Source organism: Tasmannia lanceolata, unplaced genomic scaffold, assembly GCF_043159265.1.
Source record: "Tasmannia lanceolata isolate RefF3 unplaced genomic scaffold, GAP_Taslan_0.1 ptg000013l, whole genome shotgun sequence".
NCBI lineage: Eukaryota > Viridiplantae > Streptophyta > Magnoliopsida > Canellales > Winteraceae > Tasmannia > Tasmannia lanceolata.
The window spans coordinates 17,568,492-17,593,175 of NW_027518690.1; the positions used below are offsets into that span (position 1 = coordinate 17,568,492).

At 37.6% G+C, this 24,684-nt stretch overlaps 1 protein-coding gene and 1 pseudogene across 1 annotated transcript; one reads left to right on the plus strand and one right to left on the minus strand.

Moving 5' to 3' along the window:
- Positions 1-2,181: 2,181 nt before the first annotated feature.
- On the minus strand, positions 2,182-2,535 carry LOC143891037 (putative mitochondrial protein AtMg00860 pseudogene; annotated as a pseudogene).
- Positions 2,536-15,203: 12,668 nt separating this feature from the next.
- LOC143889913 (protein AUXIN SIGNALING F-BOX 2-like) lies at positions 15,204-19,333 on the plus strand. The gene is made up of 3 exons (XM_077394314.1): positions 15,204-16,766; positions 17,552-18,047; positions 18,137-19,333. Exons 1-3 carry the CDS (start codon positions 16,315-16,317, stop codon positions 18,905-18,907), a joined length of 1,719 nt encoding a protein of 572 aa, XP_077250429.1. The 5' UTR covers positions 15,204-16,314; the 3' UTR covers positions 18,908-19,333.
- The last annotated feature ends 5,351 nt before the right edge of the window (positions 19,334-24,684 follow it).

Genomic DNA, 24,684 nt, shown 5'->3' on the forward strand with positions numbered 1-24,684 from the left:
TTGAATGGTGAAGCAGAAGATTTATTGAAGAAAGACCAACAGAGAACACGTTGTTACCGAGATGGTCAATGCAGTAGAAAAAAAAAACACACACACACACACACACAAACAAAAATAAAATAAAATAAGTGCCATTAATCAATCACAACCCACAGAACAAATCACAAAAAGTCAAGGATCAGGAGCAAGAACATGTTAGAAAATCTAATCTTGCTTACTTTGTAAAAATAAAATAAAATTTGATCTTGCTTAATTCCAACCATTCCTCTTGCCTCCATCTTGCTGGCATTCTTGATTCGTCTAGGAAAGCAAAGGTTATGGATCTCATATAGTTGGTTGGAATAGTTTTTGGAAACTTCCTAGTTGGATGGGAAGCTCGCTTCAAAAGCTAAGTTCCTGCTTCCCAAATTTTTAGCGGAAGTGTGCTTCCCAGACACTTCATAAGTGTTTCCTCTTAATTAAGAGTACACTTCTTATGTAGGAATTTAGAATATTTTCTTCTTTTGATGAGGTTGAAGGAGCACATTTAAAAAAAGTGCATTTAAAACTTGAAAACTCATCTTAAATTTCAAATGAAAATTATATGGGTCCTTTTCTAAAACTTGACATTAAATATACATAAATAAAACATGTGAAACTGCAAATTCTAAATTCCTAATCCTTGTAATTCTAATTTAGGTGCGAAGTCTTCCCTTCTACTTATACTTTTTACCTATATCAAGCCTTCATCCCTAATTTATTGCAATCCTACTCTTTCTATGTACTTCTTGTTCGCTTCCAATGAAGCTTTACATGCTTCATGTTGACCTTCAATGACGCTTCTAACACATCTTCTCTTTACTTTCTTTATAGCTTTCCGCTTTCCGCTTTCTGCAATTTTCTCTTTTCTAAACCCCTTGCTTCCAGCATTGCTTCTCGCACTCGCTTCCCACTTTGGAAACTATGGGTTGGACTATCGTAAAATTGAGCTTACCGGGCTCCTTGTTTCATAGAGTATTGCTGATGGTGACTATGACCATCAATCAAGAGCAAAAGGAAAGAGAAGCTTGAGAGGTGTTCTTTAAACACATCTTGAAATGGTTGTGAATGACTTCTTGCTCCATTTGACTTCTTGCTCCACATGGAATACCCATACCATATGGATGACAAGAAAGGAAGGCCAGGGAATCATTTTTGTTATTTATGACTGGTTTAACTTTAATCAAATAGTTGTGAATGAATTCTTGCTCAATTTGATTTGTTACACCACCTTGGCCCAACATGGAGGAGATTTATTATATTAGTTGGTTTCTAATTTCAATTAGAGATTCTTTAGAATCAAGTTAGGAAAGTTTTATTGCTTGTAAAAGTTATTTATATTTTTGGGATTGTTGCTATTAGGAAGGTTGATTTAATTAGGACTGTTAGCAAATTATTTTAGAAGTTACTAATTTTGTTTAGCAGTATACTTAGTAAGTTTGTTTAGCAGTCTTCTAGCAAGTCGATAAGGGAGAAAGTCTCTATAATCTATATATTGTAAGGACCTATGGCCATCGACTAGATGGATGATTATGAATGAATAAAAAAGAAGAAGCTTGCTTTGCGATTTTGCTATGGGATCTGATGTATTTTCCTATGATCTTGGTGCGATGCCATGATTATCTCTGGTGTGATGTGATGCCTTTGTCCAATTAGTGGTGTGATGCCTAGAAGATTTAGAGGGATTCAGAGACCATTTCTGATAGTGAATTCCGAAGAAGCGAGTCCCTTTGTAATTTCTTCGTGTTTTGCAATTAACTCTGGGTCAGTCAGGTTCTGGAGTTGGCCTGAAATATCAAGTTCTGGATGAGAAACTGCCAATTGTAATTGGGAAGATGATATTGGAGCTGAATGTGGTAATGCTTCTTCGATTCTGGGCAGGTCATCAGCTAGCTGGTTTTCTTTCCCAGCTTTGTACACAATGGAATAATTATAGCCAAGTAATTTGCAGAGGTATTGTTGTTGCTCTGGTGTTTGAATAACCTGAGCCATCAGTTTTTTGAGACTACGATGATCGGTGTATATCACAAATCTCCTACCCAGCAAGTATTGCCTCCATTTCATGACAAATTCTGTAATGGCAAAGAGTTCCATAACATACGCTGATGCTATTGCCATGATCGGTGTCATTTTTCTGCTAATATAAGCAATGGGGTGTTTTTCCTACATTAATACAGCTCCAATGGCAATGCTAGATGCGTCAGTTTCCAAGACGAAATCTTTTGAAAAATATGTCAATGCCAACACTAGTAATTCTGTCATTAATTTCTTTGAATGATCAAATGCCTTTTGAGCTTCAGAACTCCACTGAAAAGCATCTTTTTGTAAGAGGTCTGTGAGAGGGGAGGCTACAGTAGCATAATGACGAATAAATTGACGGTAGTATCCTGTCAGGCCGAGGAATCCGCACAAGTGTTTCAAAGAGGAGGGCCATGTCCAATGTTGCATGGCTTGAACCTTATCAGGATCAGATTGTAAGCCAAGGCCAGATAACAAATGTCCCAAATAGTCAATCATATTTTGGCAAAATTGACATTTAGACAATTTGGCAAACAATTTGTTAGCGGATAAACATTCCAGAACAGCTCCTAGTTCCTCTAACCATTGAATGCCCAAAATAACATCAGCCCCTTTTAACAACAGCTCCTAGCTCCTAGTTCCTCTAACCATTGAATGCCCAAAATAACAACAGCTTCTAGCTCCTAGTTCTTCTTCTTCTTCTGCTCTCCCTCTTTCTCTTTTCCTTCTCTTTTTCTACCTATTTTCGTTCTGTTATAGAGACTTGGTAATCGTCACTACTGGGTCATAACACATCTTCACAATTTCTCGACCCCTTAGATTCTAAATGACCTAACTACCCTTATTTTATGGAAATGCCTAAAATGCATATTAAAGGGCTAAAATGACCAAAGTACTCCTACTTATGCAAATGTACATGAAACAAAAGAACATTTCCTACACTAATGAGCATTCAAAAGCCGATGTAACTTTCTTAAAGGGATGCTCTTGCATCAGCCGGACCCACATCTTTTCCTATTTTAACCTTAATATTTTCAAATCTAAGAGCTATTATAGGAGCCTTTTATGTCTTTTTACCCGCTCAAACATATCGTAGAGTTAAAAACACATAAAATGGCAAGTACATTAGGAATTCTGGAAATATCGTTAGAGAAGAAATCTGAAATAAATCACCGTCAGAATACAAGACATCTACACAAAAATTTTCTTAATTATTCCGTATTGCTTGTACTTCCAAAGCATACTACACTAAAGGGAGGAGTGTTTACCTTCATCAAGGTGGTGTATGGTTGCACAATTCATAACTAACTACGCAACCAAAATCAAAACATCAAAAACACAAGGAGAAGCAAAGAATCAATAAATTTATACTAAAACTAACAAAAAATCCCAAATTTGAACCGAAACAACAAATGAAAAAATTGTCCCAACTCAATTACTCCAATAAAACTGTCAAAATTGATTTCCAAATCACTAAGCACAACAAATTCTAACCTAAAACAGAGATCCAAAAACTGAAGGCCGGAGTTAAACAAGATCTGACCTTTTCCTGGCCAGATTGTTGTGGAGAATCCGTCGAAGGAATATCTTCTTCTACAAGAAAAAAAGGCTAATCTAATAAAACTTCAGACCTAAAAAAGAGAAGGGATGAGAGATAATTCTGCATGAGTACTACACTAAAACAGGCAACTCACACAAAAAGAATAGTGATCAAACAATACCAAATACTAAAAGTCCTAGAAACCAAATCCATATAAAAAGTAAACAACTCACTAATTTCACTCAAAGTAACCAATATTGCTGATGAGTTAAAAGAACCCTACATCAAAAATCAGAAAATGGGTAAAAGTGAAAACAATAAACAGAGCTTTGGCACATATTTATAAAGAAAGAGAGAGGAGGAAAAAAAACCCTACCATGATCTAAGACATAAAATGAAAAAAATGCTTTTAGATCTGAAACTAATAAGCAATAACTTGAAACCCATCTTGAGAAAGAATAGAGGAATCAGGAGAACTCACATGCTTGGAACGATTGTGTAGATCTCAGGCTAGAAGGAATGAACCCTAACCCCAAATGCCGTCTTCTTCGTTTCACAGTAGCCAAAAATAGGGATGGCTTGGGGATGGAGCCAAATGGAAAGGGGTGGTCGAAACCCTAGAAAATAAAGGAAAAGGAATGGTGAAACCCTAAAAAAACAGAGCAATGGAAGCTTCTCTCTTCCTCAGTTTCATCTCCTTCATCAATCTGCAGTGGAGAATAGAGTTTCACGGCAGTTTTGGGCTTCTAGATGTCACGAAAGATTAGGGTTTCACGTCTCCTTCGCCAATCGCAGACGAGGATGGAAAAGAGGGAGCAAAAGACACGGGAGATTAGGGTTTCACGTCTCCTCGATCGTTAATCACAGACGACGATGGAAAAGAGGGAAAAGAGGGAGCGGGAGAGAAAAGCGAGGGAGTGGGTAGCGCGGGAGAGAAGCGAGGGAGTGAAAAGTTGGCGCGAGTGGGTATGCTACTTTATGTTTTCTCCGGAGATATACCAGCGGGCGGCTAAATAACCGCGGCTAAATACCAATATTCAGCAGCGGTTTTCAAAACCGCTGGTAAATAACCGCTGTTAATTGATGATTTTGTTGTAATGCTAGTTGTTTTCGGTCTGCCCCTATCTCTTTTCACTCTATCAACTTGGCAACATAAATATAACAAGTAATATAATGAAAATTTTAATAGGCAACATAAACATAATGTTTTATTTCCATTTAAGAAACTTATTATTATGATGGATAAAACTCAAAACATGTCGTAATTGTAAAGTTGTGGTGGTAGTACTCAGAAAAAACAAATAAAAGAGATCTAGAAGTGTCTCAAAGAATCCTGAAGTAATGGAATCCTGAAGTAATGGAATCCGAGACGTGTCCGACACGGATTCTTCACCTATCCTGAAGAATCCATGTAACATAGATGAGAACTATACATTAAAAATGAGAAGAAATATGGGTTTTACCTTTAACCAAAAAATCTTAAAATTTTGTGAATATGGCTACTATCCATCACTTCGTACTTGAAATCTTGTTTTCTACGGTTGAATCTGGTAGGTAGGTCATACAACTCGAAATTTTTGTGCAAATAACGAATATATGATGTTCAGTAACGAATAAGAGAGCATTAAAAGCTATGCCGCTAAGCAATTTTTGTGCAAATAACTTAGCAAATTCAATCTTTCAACTAATCTTTCGTGGAGCAAATCTCTTTGGAAGAGATAGCTGGGTAAGTGGACTAGGAAATTTTTTTATTGAAGTTCAAAGGTAGGAGGAGCAAGCTAGAGTCCTCTTATTTGGTCAAGGCTTTACGGCAAAATAAATTCTTACTCATGAGGATGTGTTTGAAGTTGAACCATTGTGTTTTCATGATAAAGTTGAAATTTTTGTGTTGTAGTTCAAAGGTAGGGAGCAAGCTAGAGTCCTCTTATTTGGTCAAGGCCTTACGGGCCAAATAAATTCTTACTCATGAGGATGTGTTTGAAGTTGAACAAATGTGTTTTCATGATAAAGTTGGCTTTTTTTAGGGATTCACAAATGTCCCACCCCCATCTAATTCTTGACCAGAAAAAGGAATTAGATCCATATATGTATCAGATCCATTCAATGAAGAAACACGAGCACGAATTTCATCTTGTCACTAAAGTACTTTGTTTTTCTCCTTGCGTTCTCAGCTTTTCTTTCCTTTGCTCCATATCTATATTTTCTCTTTTTTTGAAACCCTAAATTTCTTGGGCTCTATCTGGTTATCTCCCAAACATGGATGTGTATTAGCATCCTAATGAAGTGGAAGTAAAGTGAGTGTTTGGTTGTGAAGGGAAGGGACAAAGCAGGAAAGGGGTGTCAATGTTAAAATTTGACATTGATTATCCTAAGCCTCCCAATTTTGGCATGAAAAGGGTTCTAATATCAAAATTTGATGATCTAATGCTCCTCCTCTTTCCCCTTAGAAAAACTGAACCCTAAACTTTAGAAATCTTGAAAATCCACAATGATCTTTTATCATCAATGAGCGTAAGCAAGTTCAATGCACTCGATAGACTAAAAAGAAGCGAAGTATGGCTTATTAGCAGGTGTGTACTATCACTATGTAAAGAGGAAGAGGATTCAGTGAATCACATCTTCATCCAATGGAATTTGTTTATAAGAATTTGGATTATGGTGTTCAAATGGTTTGGGATTTTGAAGCGAAGTATGGACTATCAGCAAGTGTGTAATATCGATCACTATGTAAAGAGGAAGAGGATTCATTGAATCCCATCTTTGTCCAATGGAATTCGGTTATAAGAATTTGGATTATGGTGTTAAAATGGTATGGGATTTTGTGCATTCTACCCTAATTCACTGAGGGTACTCATTGAGGATTGGAGTTGCTGACATGTTGAAGACAAAGGTTGGGTTCTTGGCTTCGGTCTTCAACCTTGAGGTTGGAGGTTCGATCCTTTGGTCCATGACTTCTCCAGTAAAAATTACTAAAAAGTTATAAATGCATGTATTTATGCGTAAAAGGTCCTAGAAATTTGAAATTAATAAATTCCCATTCTACAAAACACATATTTCATGTTTCCCTTGTTCATACTCGCTTCCCTTGAGATTTCTCTATCATTTATGGAACTCTTACCTGTAAAAACATACATAAATCATCTATGTATGCCTCTAAATTAAGTAAAAATTATGAAAAAAATAATTATAAATGCATGTATTTATGGGTAAAAGCTATCTAGAAGGATTGTTGCAATTGGTAAAGCTATCTAGAAGTATCATTCTCGTCAAACTTGGTAAAGTCCTAACGGATTGTCTGCGTTTGAATTCACCCTACGGAATCAGCTCAACTGTTGTCAAATTGGTGATTTACTGAATTTTTGGCAGAGTTTTCTCCCTCGTTCACATCGGTAGCTCCGGGTCAGGAAATCGTAGCCGGATGTGAGGATGCTAAGTTCTAATACCAATTCATCCTACACTTGTTTTGTCTCTTGAGTGACCCTGGGCTAGTTCAAGATCTCTGTCGTAGCGATGGTCATTGGCGGTAGTGGAGACGGAAAAAAAAAAAAAATAATTAGAGAAGAAGAAGCAAGCAATTCTATGCTTTATATCCAGTTGACGGCAAAAAAGTCTATTGGACTGTGCGACGTTATACGTTTGGGAACCGAACTTCAACCACCATCCACCGATAATTTTTGAAAGATGACGCAATTTCTTCATCAATTACGTATTTTTTTTTGGTAAATTATTTTTCACGTTATTTTTTTTAGTGAAAATAATCTGGGCAAAAAATTAGAAAACAAAGCTACATATAATAGAAAAAAAAAGTTGGTTTTTTATTTTCATCTTTTTTATGAATATATCTTTATGCCTTCTTTGAATTGCAGGAAAAAACATTTCTCAAAGAAAAAGTATTTTCGTATCCACAATTTAGAAGAAAAATGATATAGTTCTTATGTTTAAGTTACTTTTTTTTAGTTGTAATCAAGCAGAGCGAAATTAAGTAAGAAATTTTGGAAAAGTTTTTGCTTTCCAAACTTCTCCAATCTACAAAAGCAGTGATTTAAAGAGAGGCTTACCGAAAAAACTTTTACCTACAAAAACAGGTTGCCAAGCCTAAGAAAATTTAACTTTGGTGAAGATATTTTTCAATGTAGACACCACTTTTCCCTAGATATGTTCACGTAAACAATGAAGTGGTGGGGTCTGATGGGTGTCGTTTTGTAAGGAGCATAGACGTGACTTTCTTTTTAGCATTTTCCATTTGTAGAGGAAAATGCTAAGAAGAAAGTCATTTTACATTCCTTCCTAAAAGAAGCTTATTTGGCCCCATTTCTGCATTGTTTAGATGATCGTGCAATGTTGATCTAAATGAAACCGTAAGACTGGTCAGGCCTTATTTAGGGTTTGATTTTTGCATTGATGACCGTTTAGGGTGGGACCAACATCAAGGATAATCTACAAGATCAATGATCTTGATTTCCCATGTAGGATTCAAAATTTCCTTTTATCATTGATCATAAAAGTGCATAGTCTCGGTGTACCACACGTCGCCACTAAGCACGATATACACGTGGGCACACCACATTGGCTTAGGCACTCGCATAGAACGCAATGGTGGTCCCCACATTTGGCCATTTAAAATACAATGGTCAACTAAACAACCCACTAACCCTAATTATAGAATTAGATATATTGAAGACAGTTCTTCCCCACATTGAAAGAACCATAAAAGGCGGCCTTTCTTCATATTTGATAAAGGGATACTTCATAGTATGAGGGTAGTTGGACCTCACAATAGGATCTTTAGGTTAGTTACTATCACCCCATCCCATACTTTATAGGGCTAAGACCCCACAATCCTTCATGTACTTCACATGGTTTTGTAGTTCTTGTAAATATAGACATGAAAATGGGATGGGATCACAAACCCTTTTTGAGATCCGTTTGGCCTCTTTTCACAACCATTTAGCTTGTCATCTTTGTAGTTATATGCAAGTGGAGCTAAATTTATAGTAGTTTAATTACTTTTCTTACTTAACTACTCCCACTAATCACAAGAGGAGATCATCTGGCGCTCGATCGTCAGATCATCTGTCACACAAAAGTATAACTATTTTTTAGTGGCAGATGTCAGCCATATATACAACTTTTATTTTTTAATCTCAGCCCTTAACAAAAAAGTAAAAAGGCAGATCTTAATCTTAATGCAAAGGATTCCGTCGCATTAAACTTAGACCACCTTATTTTGCAAGTGCAATAATCTAATGTGAGACAAAAGATCCAGGTTAGACACCCATCCATTTGCTTAATTAATTAAAGATTAGGGGCAATTATCAACACCATCACAAGAAGCTTACAACATGAAAGCATGTATGAGAATTATTCAATTCCTCCAACTTCACATGTTCTCACATTTATTTTAGTATTCCTCCCCACACCTGCCCAATTAAACTGGAAGCTTTCCTGATTATAAATAATCACAAGATCATGCTCTCCTCTTAGGCCTTGCATAAAACAATGCATGTCATGTCATACCCTAGAGTAAGATATTCAATCAATGTTTCTGAGGCCATGTTTGGCAGCCATAAATTTTTTTTCCATAGAATCTTAGTTTATCCAGGGATGAGAGGGATGGGGGGAGGGACAAGAGGGGCGGTAGAGGGAGAATGACAGAGAAAATAAAAAATGCTACTCAAAATAGAGTTTTTATTTTTCCTATTTTTCAGCTACTTAGCACGATATCCTCACTCATGCCTTCTCTATTCTCCCCTTCTCCCACCTTTCATGCCCCTATCTCACCTCTTAGGCCTTGCAAAACACAATTCATGTCATGTCATACCCTAGACTAGGATATTCAATCAATGTTTCTAAGGCCATGAATTTTTTTTCCATTTAATATTTGGTTATTTAGTGATGAGAGAGTGCCAAGGAGGTCGGGAGAGGGAGAGAATTGAAGGGGCATGAGTGAGGAGAGCGTGAGAAGTAGCAGAAAAAATAGGAAAAACAAAAAACTCTATTTAGTTTACCTATAAGCACCATCTCCTTACTCCTGCCCTTTCAATTCTCCCCCTCTCCCACCCTCCATGCCTCTATCACACAACTTAATTGGCAAACTATTATTCCCTCAAAAAAAAAAAAAAATTCATTGTTCCCAAGTTGGGAAACGCAATCCGCAGGGCACTAGCATCTTGTGTGTTTATTTCAGCCCCACATTTGACGCCCATCGACCGGTCTAAGCACATGCCACTCCCATGGGTTATAGACATGCCTACAAAAAGGTTCATATGTGCCACTCCCATGGGTTATACACATTCTTACAAAAAGTCTAACAAGAATTTATATATCACCTCACTATATCGCTATAAATTAATTTATCGAAATTAGAGTAAGATATAGGAGCAATGATAGATACAAGGGAGCCGTTGCATAAAGAGCCAAAAAAGGGCTCTTGATTGGATCCGCGTCATCAAATGTAACTGATTTTACTTTTTCAAACGATTTTAAAATGTAACTGAAAATGACGTGGATCTAATCAAGAGCCCTTTTGTGGCTGTTTATGCAAGGGCTCCCTTGTATCTATCATTTCTCAAGATATAGATAACATCTCTCTAAAATATATGTAATATTATGATATAATTGACTTGTTTTACCCTCTTTTCCTTGTCTTTTCTTAGAAAATGACATCATTTTCAGTAAAAGAGAAAAAAGATGGAAATGTTGGGAAAGGGGGTGGAAATATTGTTTCGGATTTTTATTTATTTTGTATAAAAATTAAATTTATTCAAAAAAGAGGACTGGCAAACAGTTCTACCATGAAGATGGCTCCCATCATTCCAAAGAGCTTTATGAAACGATGACCTTTTATCACATTAGAGTTAATTAACATCTCTCTCTCTCCAAAGGGAAGAATGAAAAGCTCACAAGGTTTGCCCTAGGCAAGCCATTTTGGATGTACCATATATACTTAAAGGGGTTCGTGCATGGGACACCACTGTTCGGATTGCAAGAAAAAAAAATTCTGAATGAAACTTTTTTTTTTACGAAAAAATTATTTCTTTGCACATCTTTGGGGAAATAGGGCAATGATATTTTCACTCCCCCTACAGTACACATTCGCTCCCCTTTTAACGTGATTTGACGTCAAAAAGCGTTAATGAGGAGGGGAGCGAATGCGTACTGCATGGGGAGTGAAAATATCATCGCCTGGGAAGTAATATGATTATGGTTAATTGAAAAGGATATCATCATAAATTGAAGACCCCTCTAAATAAAAAAATGAATTGGGTTGGTTCAAGTTACCAGTTTTAGTACGAAATTTTAGATATAATTTTCCATTCCAAACTTTTTCAGAAAAGTCCTTCAATCCAAACAGGGCTCAAAGGAGAAGTTCATGAACCCCGTCTGGGTAGGGGTGGCAATCCAACCGAAACCGAACCGATACCGAATCGAAACCGAACCGTTGTCCCCGATTTCCAATGATTATGAGTATGGGGGGGGGGGGGGGGGGGGGGGGGGGGGGAAATTGGCCGAACCGAACAGAAACCAAACCGAAAATTCAAATTTCGGTTCAGTTTCGGTTCGGTAGAACCAAACCGATTCAAATTTCGGTTTGGTTCGGTTTGGGGGGTCAAACCGAACCGAAACCGAACTGTTGCCACCGGCCCCTACGTTTGAGTGTTCGGATCTAGGGAAAAGAAAATTACGGAAACAAATTCCTATGTCCAATAGATTTGCAGTTTTCCTTAAAAATAAGAAACATTAAGGGGCCGTTTGGATGTGCATATTTTAGAATTCAGGATTCTTCAAAATTGTAGCTAAGAGACAAGAAAGGAAGCGGGCCAACCATCATTTTTTACTCATTTTTTACTTCCCGCCCTTCTTTCCTTCAGCAAGAGAGTAGCAGATCCTCCCATATTTCCAGCTTTTAGAAATCTCAGGATGCAGGATAGATTTTAAAACCTGAATTTCTCACTTAAAATCCAAGGAACGCTGTCAGGACAGCATACAAGAGCTTGATCATGAACCCTCTTTTACACTGTTTTCAAACTAAAAACCTGGATTCTAAAATACGCGTATCCGAACAGTCACTAATGATTTTAGAAAAAAAGTCCATGAAAAATTATTTAACCAAATGCTAAAATTTTTGTTTTTGATAAAAAAAAATTCCAATAAAATTTTCACTATATCCAAATAGCCTTCCTATCAAACCTTACATTTTTTTTTCCTCAAAAACTAGATAGAAAAGAGAATTGGAAGATGTGAAAAGAGATGATATTAGGGTTTTCTGTTCCTTGAAAGGTACCATGGTGGATATTAGGGCTTTAGGCTCATGAGAAAGTAGTACTGTAGAGAGGAGGGCTGCTTAAATTATTGATGCATAATGGCATAGAAAATGACAAAACCCATTCCATCGCAATTGTCGTTAGCTCTAAAAAAATGGACAAAAGGGAAAGGAGAGATTCCCTCTAAGCCCACTTGTGGACTCCTTTCTCTTCTCCCTCTCGTTTTCTCTCATTTTCTCTCTTGTTTCCACTTCCTTCCACATTCCAAATAGCATATTCATACTAAAAATGTCCATAACACCCTCTTCTTCACTGGGGTTTTGGCAAAAGAATTCTTCTACTTTGCTTTATTTGCAAAATGAGTCGAGTCTTCTAGTTTGACAATATGAGGGAATTCTGCAAATCAGGTCATACCATAAATTTGTGACCAAAATACACACTGTGGATATTTTTACTAGTAAGCTGACCAAGATGTCTATATATGTGAAAAGGAGAAATTATACCATGAATGGGCGTATGAACACGTAAATGTAGTGCGATGGAAGTACGACCCTTGATATTTGATCTAATAGCAGCTTCTTAAAATTTGACCTGCCGTTGGATTAAATATCAAGGATGGGATGATGAGTACGCGTTTATATGTTTATACACCCATTCATCATATGTTTTCTCTATGAAAAGATGAAAATTACCATGTAAAAAGACCAAAATACCTGTGATGACCCCATCAAAGCATGAGGTGTAAAATATTGGGCCTCACCCTATGCATAGACTCAATTGGATATCGTGGGACCAAGCCCATCTAAACATGAGGTAAATGGTGGGCCCCGCCCAATGCAAGGTTTGAGTAGAGTGGGTGAGACCTACATTGTCAAAACATTAATGGGTCCCACCCATCAAAACATAAAGTGTAAAATGGTGGCACCACACTCCATCAAAAACATGAGGTGTAAAATGGTGGGCCGCACCCTATGCATTGTTTGAGTTGAGTTGGTGGGACCCACCCTATCAAAATATATCATTTAAAGTTGTAAAATAGTGGGTCCTGCCCATAGTTAGCAAAACTCCGTTTTAAACGGCGCTTTTTTTTTCTTTGGGAAAAAACAACACGTTTTCTTGGTGTGCCGTTTAAAACTCTGTTTGAAGGAAAATGTTTTACACACATTTAAAATGTGTTTTTAACGTTTTAAACATGTTTTTTTTATCCAACTTTCCAATTTTACCCCCACCATATTTAGTAAATGACAAAATTCTAAACTCATTTTCTTGTGTTTCTGTTTTTTTGAATACGTTTTTTTGAACTAGCACCGTATTAAACTCGAATTTTTGCCGTCCCGTTTGTTTGCCGAATCACATTTTGCTAACTATGGTCCCACCCTATGCATATGCTCGGGGAATATTGTGGGACCTACCTCCCATCAAAACATGAGGCAAAATGGTGGGCTCCACCCGATGCATGGGTTTGAGTTGGTGCCTTGGTGGACCCACCCTATCAAAACATTATAGGGTCCCACCCATCAAAACATATGTAAAATGGGGGCCCACCCTATGCATGGTTTGACTTGAGTTGGTGGGACCCACCCTATCAAAACATATCTTGTCATGCGTATTTTGGTCTTTTACATGGAATTTTTTGTCTTTTCACTTATATGGACATTTGTTATTTTTAGGAGACAAAAATATGTACCAAGGGTATTTTAGTCACAAAATGATGGGATGACCAGAATTGCAAAATTCACTCAAATGTAATGACTATTTATAAAGGAAAATTTGCGGGTGAGAAATGAACACATACTGTTTGTCCACAAATATGCCCATTTTTTCACCTCACAAATGGAAGGGTTAGGTTGATCCAATGGAGCTGATTTTTGGGACACACCCCATGCATGATGGGGCCTTTCAAATGAATGCTTAGCATCACCCAAAAAATGTGGGCCCACCATGTTTCCTGCACTCGAGTTCTATAAGCTTATCTATCTGCGCAAGAACTCTTTTCTCTATTTATATTCATAGCATTTATGGCCCCTTCCATGCAAGGGTTTGTAAAGTGGTGAGCCCCACCTGTTTTAAGCATGAGGTGTAAAAAATTCCAGGAAAATAATATCCAACAGAAAAAAAATTGAAGATCCAAGTGGGATTGGATTTTTTCTTGAAAATAGGGAAAAAAAATTTAATTTTCGAAATCAATTTTAATGAAAAATGAGTTTACAAAAATGCTAGAAAATTTATTTACCTGGAAGGAAAAACTTCAATAAAAATTATCCATAGAAAAAAAGGAACAACTAATGTTTAGTATACATTAATATTGTCTCAGAGCTAATCCCAAAAATCATCTTCGAAAGATGATCCTAACCCTCTAATCTGTACAAAGAAGGGCACATTTCAGATCGGAGGGTTAGGATCGTCCTTTTGGAGATGATTGTTAGGGTCCAACCTATTTATATTGAGGCGATTCAAATGAAAACATGGTTGTGCCCAAGGTTTAAAATTTCGGTTTCGGTAACCGTTTCGGACCCCACCAAATTTCGAATTTTCAGACCGAAATTTTGTAACACTTTTTTTAAAAAAATAAATAATGTCATAAACCTGGAATTCGGACCGAAATCCGAAATCTCGGTCCAAAATTTGGTAAATGGCGAAAAATTGAATTTCGGTTTCGTCCCGACCGGTATCCGAAATTTTAAACAATGGTTGTGCCAATATCATTAGCCTTCCCAGAAGGCTCTCAAAAGCCAATTGAAAAAAAAGAAAGAAAGACAAGGTGGGTGTGTGCATTTATCAAAACATGGTGATCCTTACAACATCGTCAAAAACATCATTTTCCCACTCATTTAATTTTATCCTAATCATTAAATTCTCATCATTCCTCTTATCCAATTCCCCTCAAAAACAGAAAAAAACTTGGGGTATGATAAATTCTCACCGAAGATAGGATAATTCGCACCCCTCTAAAGGAGAGTACATGGCGTACTAGCCGTTTCAAGGGTGCGAATTATCCTACAGGGGTGCGAATTTATAATAACCCCAAAAGTTTCCCAACAATCACATTTCCTGACCTACTGGCATTCTGGTAATTTACATCAACATTACGCCTAATTTTAAAAACTCTTTCTATTTCGTACAACGACTTCTCGTGGAATAAACAGCCACTATTCTAGACAAGATAACGACATATGCATGCGAGATTCTACAGAGTACCCTTCAACGGTCAAGATTCTTCAAAAGACTCCCTTTGATTGATCGTGACCGTCCGATATGATAAGACTCATAAAAACTTTAACCATGGTTAGGTTAAGAGTAAGGAGAGAGAGAGAGAGAGAGAGAGAGAGCTTTTTAAGTTTTTAACACACAAAAGGGTTAGAAGGAGATGAGGAAAGGAAGGATTTTTTCTGGTTGAGGGTTTTTCCTTCTATTTCCTCTTTTGGTAATTTTTATTGCGATTTAGATTTGAGTTTTCGGTGAGATTTTTTTCACCGTTTATAGTAATCTCAAGATCTGGAATCTGTGGATTTGATTGGGTTTTGAGGTGTTTTTTTCTTGTGTAATCATCGTTTATTTTTACGATGATGACGAAAAAGGAAATTTTTCATCTTTTTCCTGTTTTTGGTACGTTTTCTTGAATCTTGATTTTTGTTTTCCCTTTCTTTCTTCTTGTAGATCTGATCAGAAAAGGAGGATTTTAGAATCTTGATTTTTTTTTTCTTTCTGGTTTTAGATCTGATCAGAAAGGGAGGTTTTTTAGGAATTTTTTTTGTTGAATTTTTTGTATATTTAGATCTGTAGATCTGTAGATCTGGTTTTAGAGATGGAGATTTTGTGGATTTTGAAGTTGATATGAGGGCAGATCTATGTAGTGTTTGTTGTTTGTGCATGCAAGCTTGTTGAATTGAGAAAGTTAAGGTTTGAGTAGTAGAAAAGAGTTTCAGTTGATTTTTCTCTTTGGTTGATGATGGAAGGTTTTTTAATTGAGAAAGTTAGGGTTTGAGGACTGGAAAAGATGAACTATTTCAGTTGATTTTTGTCTTTTTTGAATTGAGGAAGTTAGGGTTTGAGTAATAGAAAAGATGAACTATTCGAGTTGATTTTGTGTGATGATTTTTGAATTGAGAAAGTTAGGGTTTGAGTAGTAGAAAAGATGAACTATTCGAGTTGATTTTTTTTGTCTTTTTTGAATTGAGGAAGTTAGGGTTCGAGTAGTAGAAAAGACGAACTGTTCGAGTTGATTTTGTCTGAAGATTTTTGAATTGAGAAAATTAGGGTTTGAGTGGTAGAAAAGATGAACTATGCGAGTTCATTTTGTCTGATGATTTTTGAATTGAGAAAGTTAGGGTTTGAGTAGTAGAAAAGATGAAATATTCTACTTGATTTAGTTGATTTTGTCTTTGGTTGATGATGGAAGATTCTACGTTACGGATTTATGTAAAATAAGTTTGTTTCCTAAGGATTTCTGGTAATTTGATCGGAATTCCGGCCATGACGTATTTTCCAGAAGGGGTTTTGGAGCACATATTCGATTTCCTTTCCTCCAATCAAGACCGGAACGCAGTTTCCCTGGTCTGTAAGTTGTGGTTTAGGGTAGAAAGATGGAGCAGACAGAGGGTTTTCATAGGGAATTGTTATGCAATCAGCCCTGAGAGGCTGATCGTGAGGTTTCCTAGGGTTAGGGCTCTGAGCTTGAAGGGGAAGCCACATTTTGCAGATTTCAATATGATTCCTCATGACTGGGGAGCTTCTGTTTATCCTTGGATTGAGGCCATGGCGAAGAGTTATCCATGGTTAGAGGAGCTCCGTTTGAAGAGGATGTTGGTCTCTGATGAGAGCCTCGATTTGCTGTCTCACTCTTTCCCGAATTTCAGGGCGTTGATCCTCGTCAGCTGCGAGGGTTTCACCACTGACGGTCTTGCCTCTATAGCTGCGAATTGCAGGTAAGGAGTTTAACAATTGCTTGGTTTATGTTCCTTGTCTATTTTGGGTTTTCTTGTTCTGATTTTTTCTTGTATATGCATTGGTTTGTTTTTGCTCAAAATCACATGCTTTTAGTCTTTGCTTTGATGGGTTTTCTTGTTTCATTGTCTAGAAGTTTGTTTCAGCTTGAGTTGTTTAAATATGTCTTCTATGGAGACGAGTGAGTCTTGTGATCTGAGGTTGAATTTCAGTTGATTATGGCACCTCGGAAAAACTGCTAATTACGATAAATATCCCAATTGCTTGTTTTTTACTTTTTTCCATTGATGGTTTTTTCGTTTAAGAGTGGGGTATTTAATCTTCTGTTGTAATGTCTGTTCTGATTTGCAGACTTTGTTGATTTCTTTCACTTGTAAATGATAGTCTGCCTATTTACGCCTGTTATTACTCTTGTGAAATGTGGTGGGTTGGAGGCAAGGAGTTTAGCCCACATATAATTTTTGTTTTGTATTTTGTTTTAAATATGTAGAGTTCTTATTAGTCGCTGAGAAACTGCTATTAGTCAATTACACTAATGCATTGCATCTTTCAGTCGGTGATTACTGTTTCATTTGAGAGGATACTGGATTTGACATTCGGTTTCAATAGCTGATTCGCAGATGTTGCTGATTTCTGGCACTTGTATACCATAGTCTGTAATTTTCGCTCTTTGTGCTCATCTCTGTGTTTTCATTCCTGTGAAATCTGGTTTTGGGGCAGATAGTTTAGCTGAGATTTCTTTTTTCCATGCTTTTCAAATTTGTAGAGTTCTCAGGGAGCTAGATTTACAAGAAAACGAAGTTGACGATCGTAAGGGCCAGTGGCTTAGCTGTTTCCCTGATTCATGCACAACACTAGTCTCCCTGAATTTTGCATGCCTCAAGGGAGAGGTGAACTTCGGAGCCCTCGAGAGGCTTGTAGCAAGATGCCCAAACCTCAGAAGTCTAAGGTTGAACCGGGCAGTGCCCCTAGAAATCCTCTATAGGATCGTTACAGTAGCCCCCCAGTTGGTGGACTTGGGCACCGGTTCATTCATACATGAGCCACGCTCCGAGTCCTATGACAAGCTAACTAATGCGTTCAGCAACTGTAAATCGGTCAAGAGTTTGTCAGGGTTTTGGGAGGTTGCTCCTCAATGCCTACCAGCTGTTTACCCAATTTGCTCGAACCTGACTTCGATGAATTTGAGCTATGCCCCGGCAATTCAGGGCGCCGAACTCATCAAGCTGATTCGCCATAGCCGGAAACTTCAACGCCTTTGGGTGCGATCCTCTAACCCGTGTCTTCTAGAAATTCTCTCGCAAGTTTTTTTCTTTTAGTTAGAGAATTAAATATCCAAAATTTTCTGCAGGTATTGGATTGCATTGAAGACAAAGGGCTAAGTATTGTGGCATCTACTTGTAAAGATTTGCAGGAATTGAGGGTGTTCCCCTCTGATCCATTTGGTGGGGGGGTCACAGAGGTCACAGAAGAAGGTCTGGTTGCCATATCCAAAGGCTGCCCAAAGCTTCATTCGCTGCTATATTTCTGTCACCAGATGACAAATTCTGCCCTTATAACTGTCGCCAAGAACTGCCCTCATTTCACCCGCTTTCGTTTATGTATCCTTGATCCTAAGAAGCCAGATCACGTGACATTACAGCCGTTGGATGAAGGCTTTGGGGCAATCGTTCAATCGTGTAAAGGTCTCAGAAGGCTGTCTCTCTCTGGCCTTCTAACAGACCAGGTATTCTTATACATTGGCATGTACGCCGAGCACCTCGAAATGCTCTCTATTGCGTTTGCGGGTGACAGTGATAAGGGAATGCTCTATGTATTGAATGGGTGCAAAAAACTCCGAAAGTTGGAGATTAGGGATAGCCCTTTTGGGGATGTTGCACTATTGACAGACGTGGGGAAGTATGAGACAATGCGATCCCTTTGGATGTCATCATGTGATGTTACCCTCCGAGGCTGCAAGACCCTTGCTGAGAAGATGCCAAGGCTCAATGTAGAGATCATAAACGAAATGGATCTGATGGAGGAGAACCTGGGCGATAGCCAGAAGGTGGAGAAAATGTACGTGTACCGGACTCTGGTTGGACCGAGGAGTGATGCACCGGAATTTGTCTGGAAATTGTAGCTGCCACTCAGATCTTGCAGGTTCGCCCATGACCGGATTCTCATTCGTTAGGTGAGGTAAGAGCATTTTGCTCTGTAAGATTTTCTTATTTTCAGGTAGCTCTGCTTAGTGTAAGCTGATTTGGGGAATGGAACTTAGGGAGGTTGGTCTGTTTGATCTGTACTTTGTTTCTTAGTTATCCAAAGATTGGTTGTTTTCAAAGTTCAAACCATGGTGAGACCCAGTAATCTTATTTAATGGGTAGTATCTATTAGCCCTTGTTTTCCAATTTAATTTTCAGGTTAGCAATTTAGCATTTGGCTCTGCAAGATTTTATTGTTTTCAAGTACCTCTGCTTAGTGTAATATGATTTGTGGATCAAACTTAGTGAGGTTGGTCTGTTTGATCTGTACTTAAATTTCTTAGTTATCCAAAGATTGGTTGTTTGTAACCATGGAGAGACCTAGTGATCCTATTTTATGGGTAGTATCTATTAGCCCTTGTTTTCTCATTTAATTTTTTGATTAGCTTAATCTTTCATACAAAGGTAAAGAGATTGGTTTCTAATCTCTTTCCTGATTGCGATTCAAATCTCCATCAGCAGTTGATTTGCCATCTTAATTGCCCAAAGGCTGTGAGCATGCCCATGTTTGATTTTGGGCAGAAATGGTAGAGAGAGAGTGTGAAATAGACTGAACTGATGCAGAACATCCTTTTTCTTTCTTAGTTGATCAGGAGCCACTGCTTTTTCTTTCGTTTTCTGCTGTGTCGGAAAGACAGACCCTTCTGTCAATATTTGCTTTTGGTGGCTTTCATTTGATTGATAATGCAATCCTCCTCCACGACTCCCTTATCTCAATTCCTGACTGTTTTCTGATACCTCAGATAAGTGAGATAACAAAGCAGGGCTAGATTTTAACTGTGGCATTCCACCACACAGTGGCCACAGTTAGCAATCATGGACTGGTGAAATCCTGGACCCACTTTAGATATGCAATGGGAACCATACGTTGCGTTGATGATCGATCAAACGTTCCTAATTGTACGATCATCTCATCAGGCTTTCTTTGATGGGCAATTTTGAACATGATGAAGGCGAAACCTTCGAATGAATTGGGATTGTCAAATCTCGACTTATCTTGGGGTATGTCTTTAGGTTCGATTTGAAGACTATTTACACTTTCAAAGATCTTAGATGATAGCTCTGGAAACTCCCCTGCGTCAGTGTCAACTTACACTTGTTGACTCCTTTTTACATTGGCTGCATTTTTTTAATGGTGATAGATATAGGGCAGTGATAAATCGACCCTCATATCTTAAATCCATCCCCTATGTGTCTATCTCTCTCCTCCTTCTCTCTCTAACCTAGAGGAGAGAGAAAGACATGGGGGGTCGATTTAAGATATTTGGGGTTCGATTTATCATTCCCCAACATATATTAATAAGAGAAAATACAGGGTCTAGGCAAGGGTCTAGGGAGAGAAAACAGGATTTTAGACCACAGAAACCAAATAAAAATTATGGGCGAAGGAAATCAAAGATTTAAAAAAACCGGCCGAATCAACTCCATCCCTAGCTAAACGATCTACTTCACTATTGGCCGACCGGTGTATGTGTTGAAAGCGGAGGATGACCATCCACAGAGTCATAGATCTCGTCGATAACATCTGCAAATCTCAATGGGTACTCACCAAGGTTTAAAATGGTACCGGTTTCGGACTTCCGAAAACCGAAAGTTCGGTCGAAATTTGTTACTCAAGTTCGAAATTTAGGCCGAAATTTTGTAACACTTTTTTTTAAATAAAAAAGGTATTTTCTCGAAATTTCGGACCGAAATTTGGTAAATGGCGAAATTCCTAATTTCACCAAATTTCTGTTTCGGTCAAAATTTAATACCATTGTACTGACTACAGCCGAAATTTGGTAAATGATGAAATTCCTAATTTCACCAAATTTCTGTTTCGGTCAAAATTTAATACCATGGTACTGACTACCGCCCTCTATCCATCTAATAGTGTTAAAGGAATCTCCCTCAACTATCAATCTATCCAACATGTTGTCATCTGCAATCCTCATACAGTGAAGAATTGATTTGACCTCAGCCTCATTGGCATCCTTAACCCCAATGGGTCCTGAGAATGCCCATTTAGTTATACCCTCCTCATCTCGAATCAATCCTCCTGCTCCAGCCGGCCCAAGTTTTGACCCATCCAAATTTAACTTGAGCCCCAGCTCGGGCGGCTCCCATCTAGGTTTGATTGGATTCTCTTGTACGGTCTACGAGCAAATCTTCTTACAACATCTATTAGAGACTAGAGCTGGAGTAGACCTGGAAAGGAGAGAGGACCTTCACCTAATGAGAAACAATGGAAATGATCTTTGTGAATGTAAAGATTGGGCCTTTGAAATGATTCTTGAATAACCTATCATTTCTCCCCTACGATAATATCCATATTGATTCTAGCATCACTACTCTCCGTAGAACTCTACCTCTTGGCGGCCAAAGGGACGGAGTACCAGCTATCCAGAAGATCAGCTAGACCGCAAGGGAAAACCCAAGACATTCCAAAGTTGTCTAAAATACGGGGCATTAAACCTCCCTATCGAAAGGGCAATGAAGCAATAGATGATCAACTGACTCATCATTCCTCACACATAAAGTGCAATAATGGCCCATGATCCACATTTGGCGACTGCAGAGATGATCCACCATTTGGATTTTATCCTGGAATGCTGTCTACCGTTTGGATTTCATCCTACATTGGCTGCATTCTTGTTCGAGGTTCGCATTTTGTCAAAAAAAATTCAATCAAAACTCCTTTAACTCTTCCAACAGAATAGTAGTTGGCTGCATCAGCCGACCGAGTATTTGATTGTGCCGTGCCGAGTCAACATCCACATTTTGAAACACTGAATTACCTTACAGATGGCTCTTCCTTAGCACTGATTTGAAGATCTTTTACAATGACAAAGAACATGAATTGGTATTTCTTGAAGAGAAGTTCATGATGACTTTGTTGTCATGATATACCTTATCTGATGACTTCTCTTTTTAGAAAAGAGAAGTTTATGGCTGACATGAAATCGTATAATCTACCTTATCCATGGCTTCTGTTTAAGATTGACTTTGAGATCCTTTACAAGGTCGACAATCTTTAGTAAGGACTCTTGAAAGGGAGGTTAACCTTATCCGATGGCTTCTGTTTAAGATTGACTTTGAGATCCTTTACAAGGTCGACAATCTTTTGTAAGGACTCTTGAAAGGGATGTGAACTTTCTTTACCGAAAGTCCTTTTATAGGACTTTTAAACATAATGGCAGACCAACCAATATCATTTATCATGGGTTTCCAATTGAAATTCTTATTTGAGTTGGGGATCATGGGCGATTATTTTTTAAGAGGATGTGTCTCTGGGACTAAGTCACAAATATCTCTGACATTTTCAAAATATCGTGATTTTATTGAGACATTTTGATAGAATGACAAAATCCAAAAATAATATATATGTATATATATATATATATATATATATATATATATATATATATATATATATATATATATATATATACACAGAGAGAGAGAGAGAGAGAGAGAGAGAGAGAGAGAGAGAGAGAGAGAGAGAGAGAGAACGAGAACGGTTCCTACACATATGTGTAGATAAGTTATCTACACACTAGCTTAAAATACAGTGGGGGGCCACATTATTTGGGTGATCCAAACCATTCATTTTTAAGGCCCTCACATAGATAGGGTGTCCATAAAAAATCAGATCCGTAGGATCATCCTAACCATTCGAACTGTGGAGGCAAAAAATGAACTAATTTGTGAAGGTTTAAAGACATCCATTTTACCTCCACAAATCATAGGGTTGGGATGATCCTATGGATCTGATTTTTTGTAGGCACCCTATCTATGTGAGGGCCTTTAAAATGGATGGCTTGGATCACCCAAACAATGTGGGCCCCCACTGTATTTTAAGCTAGTGTGTAGAGAACTCTTTACACATGTGCAGGAACCGTTTTCTCATATATATATATATATATATATATATATGGGAAAGGTGTGCGTACTCGGTCGAGTAGATAAGCTTATCTACTCGGTCGGGTTAAAAACAGTGGGGGCCCACATTTTTTGGGTGATCCAAATCATTCATTTGAAAGGCCCTTACCTAGATAAGGTGTCCACGAAAAATCAGCCCCATAGGATCATCCTAACCCATCCAACAGTGGAGGGAAAAATGGGCAGATTTGTGGACAAGCTGTGTTTGTCCATTTTTCCCTCCACTGTTGCATGGGTTAGGATGATCCCATGGGGCTGATTTTTGGTGGACACCCTATCTAGGTAAGGGCCTTTCAAATGAATGGTTTGGATCACCCCAAAAATGTGGGCCCCCACTGTTTTTAACCCGACCGAGTAGATAAGCTTATCTACTCGACCGAGTACGCACATCTTTCCCTATATATATATAGCAATATTTCCATTTTTATCAATTACCTTGATTTTTTTTACGATATAATTTTATTATATATTTTTAAATAATTTAATTTTATCATTTTCCTATATAAACCAAAAAAAAAAAAAAACATATTCCGAGAATTTCCTTTGCCAAGAAATTCTCGAGAACAATATTTGTGATTCAGCTCAAGAACCCTACTTATCGAGTTGGAAGTTGTTAGGCACCAACCTCGCTCAGCCGATGGTGGATCTTCTCATCTAAATTATAGCTATTTTATTACGAACTTATTTAATTCAATCTTGTTCTGATGATAGTAGAGTAGTTTTTTTATTTTTTATTACAAATTTATTTAATTCGACCCCTTCTGATAATCAACAAGAATTCAAAGAAGTCAGCATATAAAAGCAGATTAGAAGTAGTCTTCATCTCGATGCTATTCGTCCAATCGAAGGACCACATAGATATCACTCAGTCTATATGAAATAGAACAATTCTTATCTTTGGAAATTTTAATTTCCAAGAAATCTAACTATATGATATGAATGTGCATGCATGCAACTAAATTGAAAAGACTTGAAGAATCAAAGCCTAATCTAAGCTTAGATATTAATAAATTAAACTAGAAAAGTAGCACTAAAATTACAGTTGATCTGAGGTTGGTTCCTCAGGTTTGCACCTGATGGAACTCGATCAAGTTGAGTTTAAATTTTGCAAATAGAAGTGAAGCTTATTTGATACAAAATCAACCCTAAAATAATATTCTTTGACTTTTCCACTATTTTTGTAGTATTTTTCTAGTGTTTGCAATCGAGTAGAGAAGAGAAGCAGTAGTTGTAGAGCTTTTGAAGATGTTTCAAAGTGTTTTACATTTTTTAATTTAATTGCATTCTCGATCGTTCGATTAGGTTTCTTATTGAATGACAAATGGAAACATGTTCTATCAGACAAGAATTACATGAAGTCCAGTATTTTTCAAACGTACTGTAGGGCTCACTTCATAGAATGATCCAAACCGTTCATCTGTTGGGACATAAAGTAAACAGGTTATAGGATGATCCTAACCCTCCAACGGCTGACTGCCTGCATGTTGTAGAGAGCTCTATAACTCGAAGGTTTGGGATCATTTTATGGAGATGATTAACCGGGTATAACCTGTTTACGTTTGGATGATCCTTTCCTTTTTTAAAAATACTGGACTTCACAAGCACACACCGTATCAAACCTCTCTATCAAACTGCCATTTGAAAATTCAGGGGATTTTTGCTAATATTTTAGGCACCCAATGATTTCCTAATTTTGAAAAGAGGAATGATAGATCCAAGGGCCCTCTTTATGCAA

Coding starts and splice junctions, on each gene's coding strand:
- LOC143889913 (XM_077394314.1), top strand. CDS start 16,315: ATGACGTATTTTCCAGAAGGGGTTTTGGAGCACATATTCGATTTCCTT. Junction 16,767..17,551: donor TCTATAGCTGCGAATTGCAG/GTAAGGAGTTTA, acceptor TCAAATTTGTAG/AGTTCTCAGGGAGCTAGATT. Junction 18,048..18,136: donor GGAAACTTCAACGCCTTTGG/GTGCGATCCTCT, acceptor AATTTTCTGCAG/GTATTGGATTGCATTGAAGA.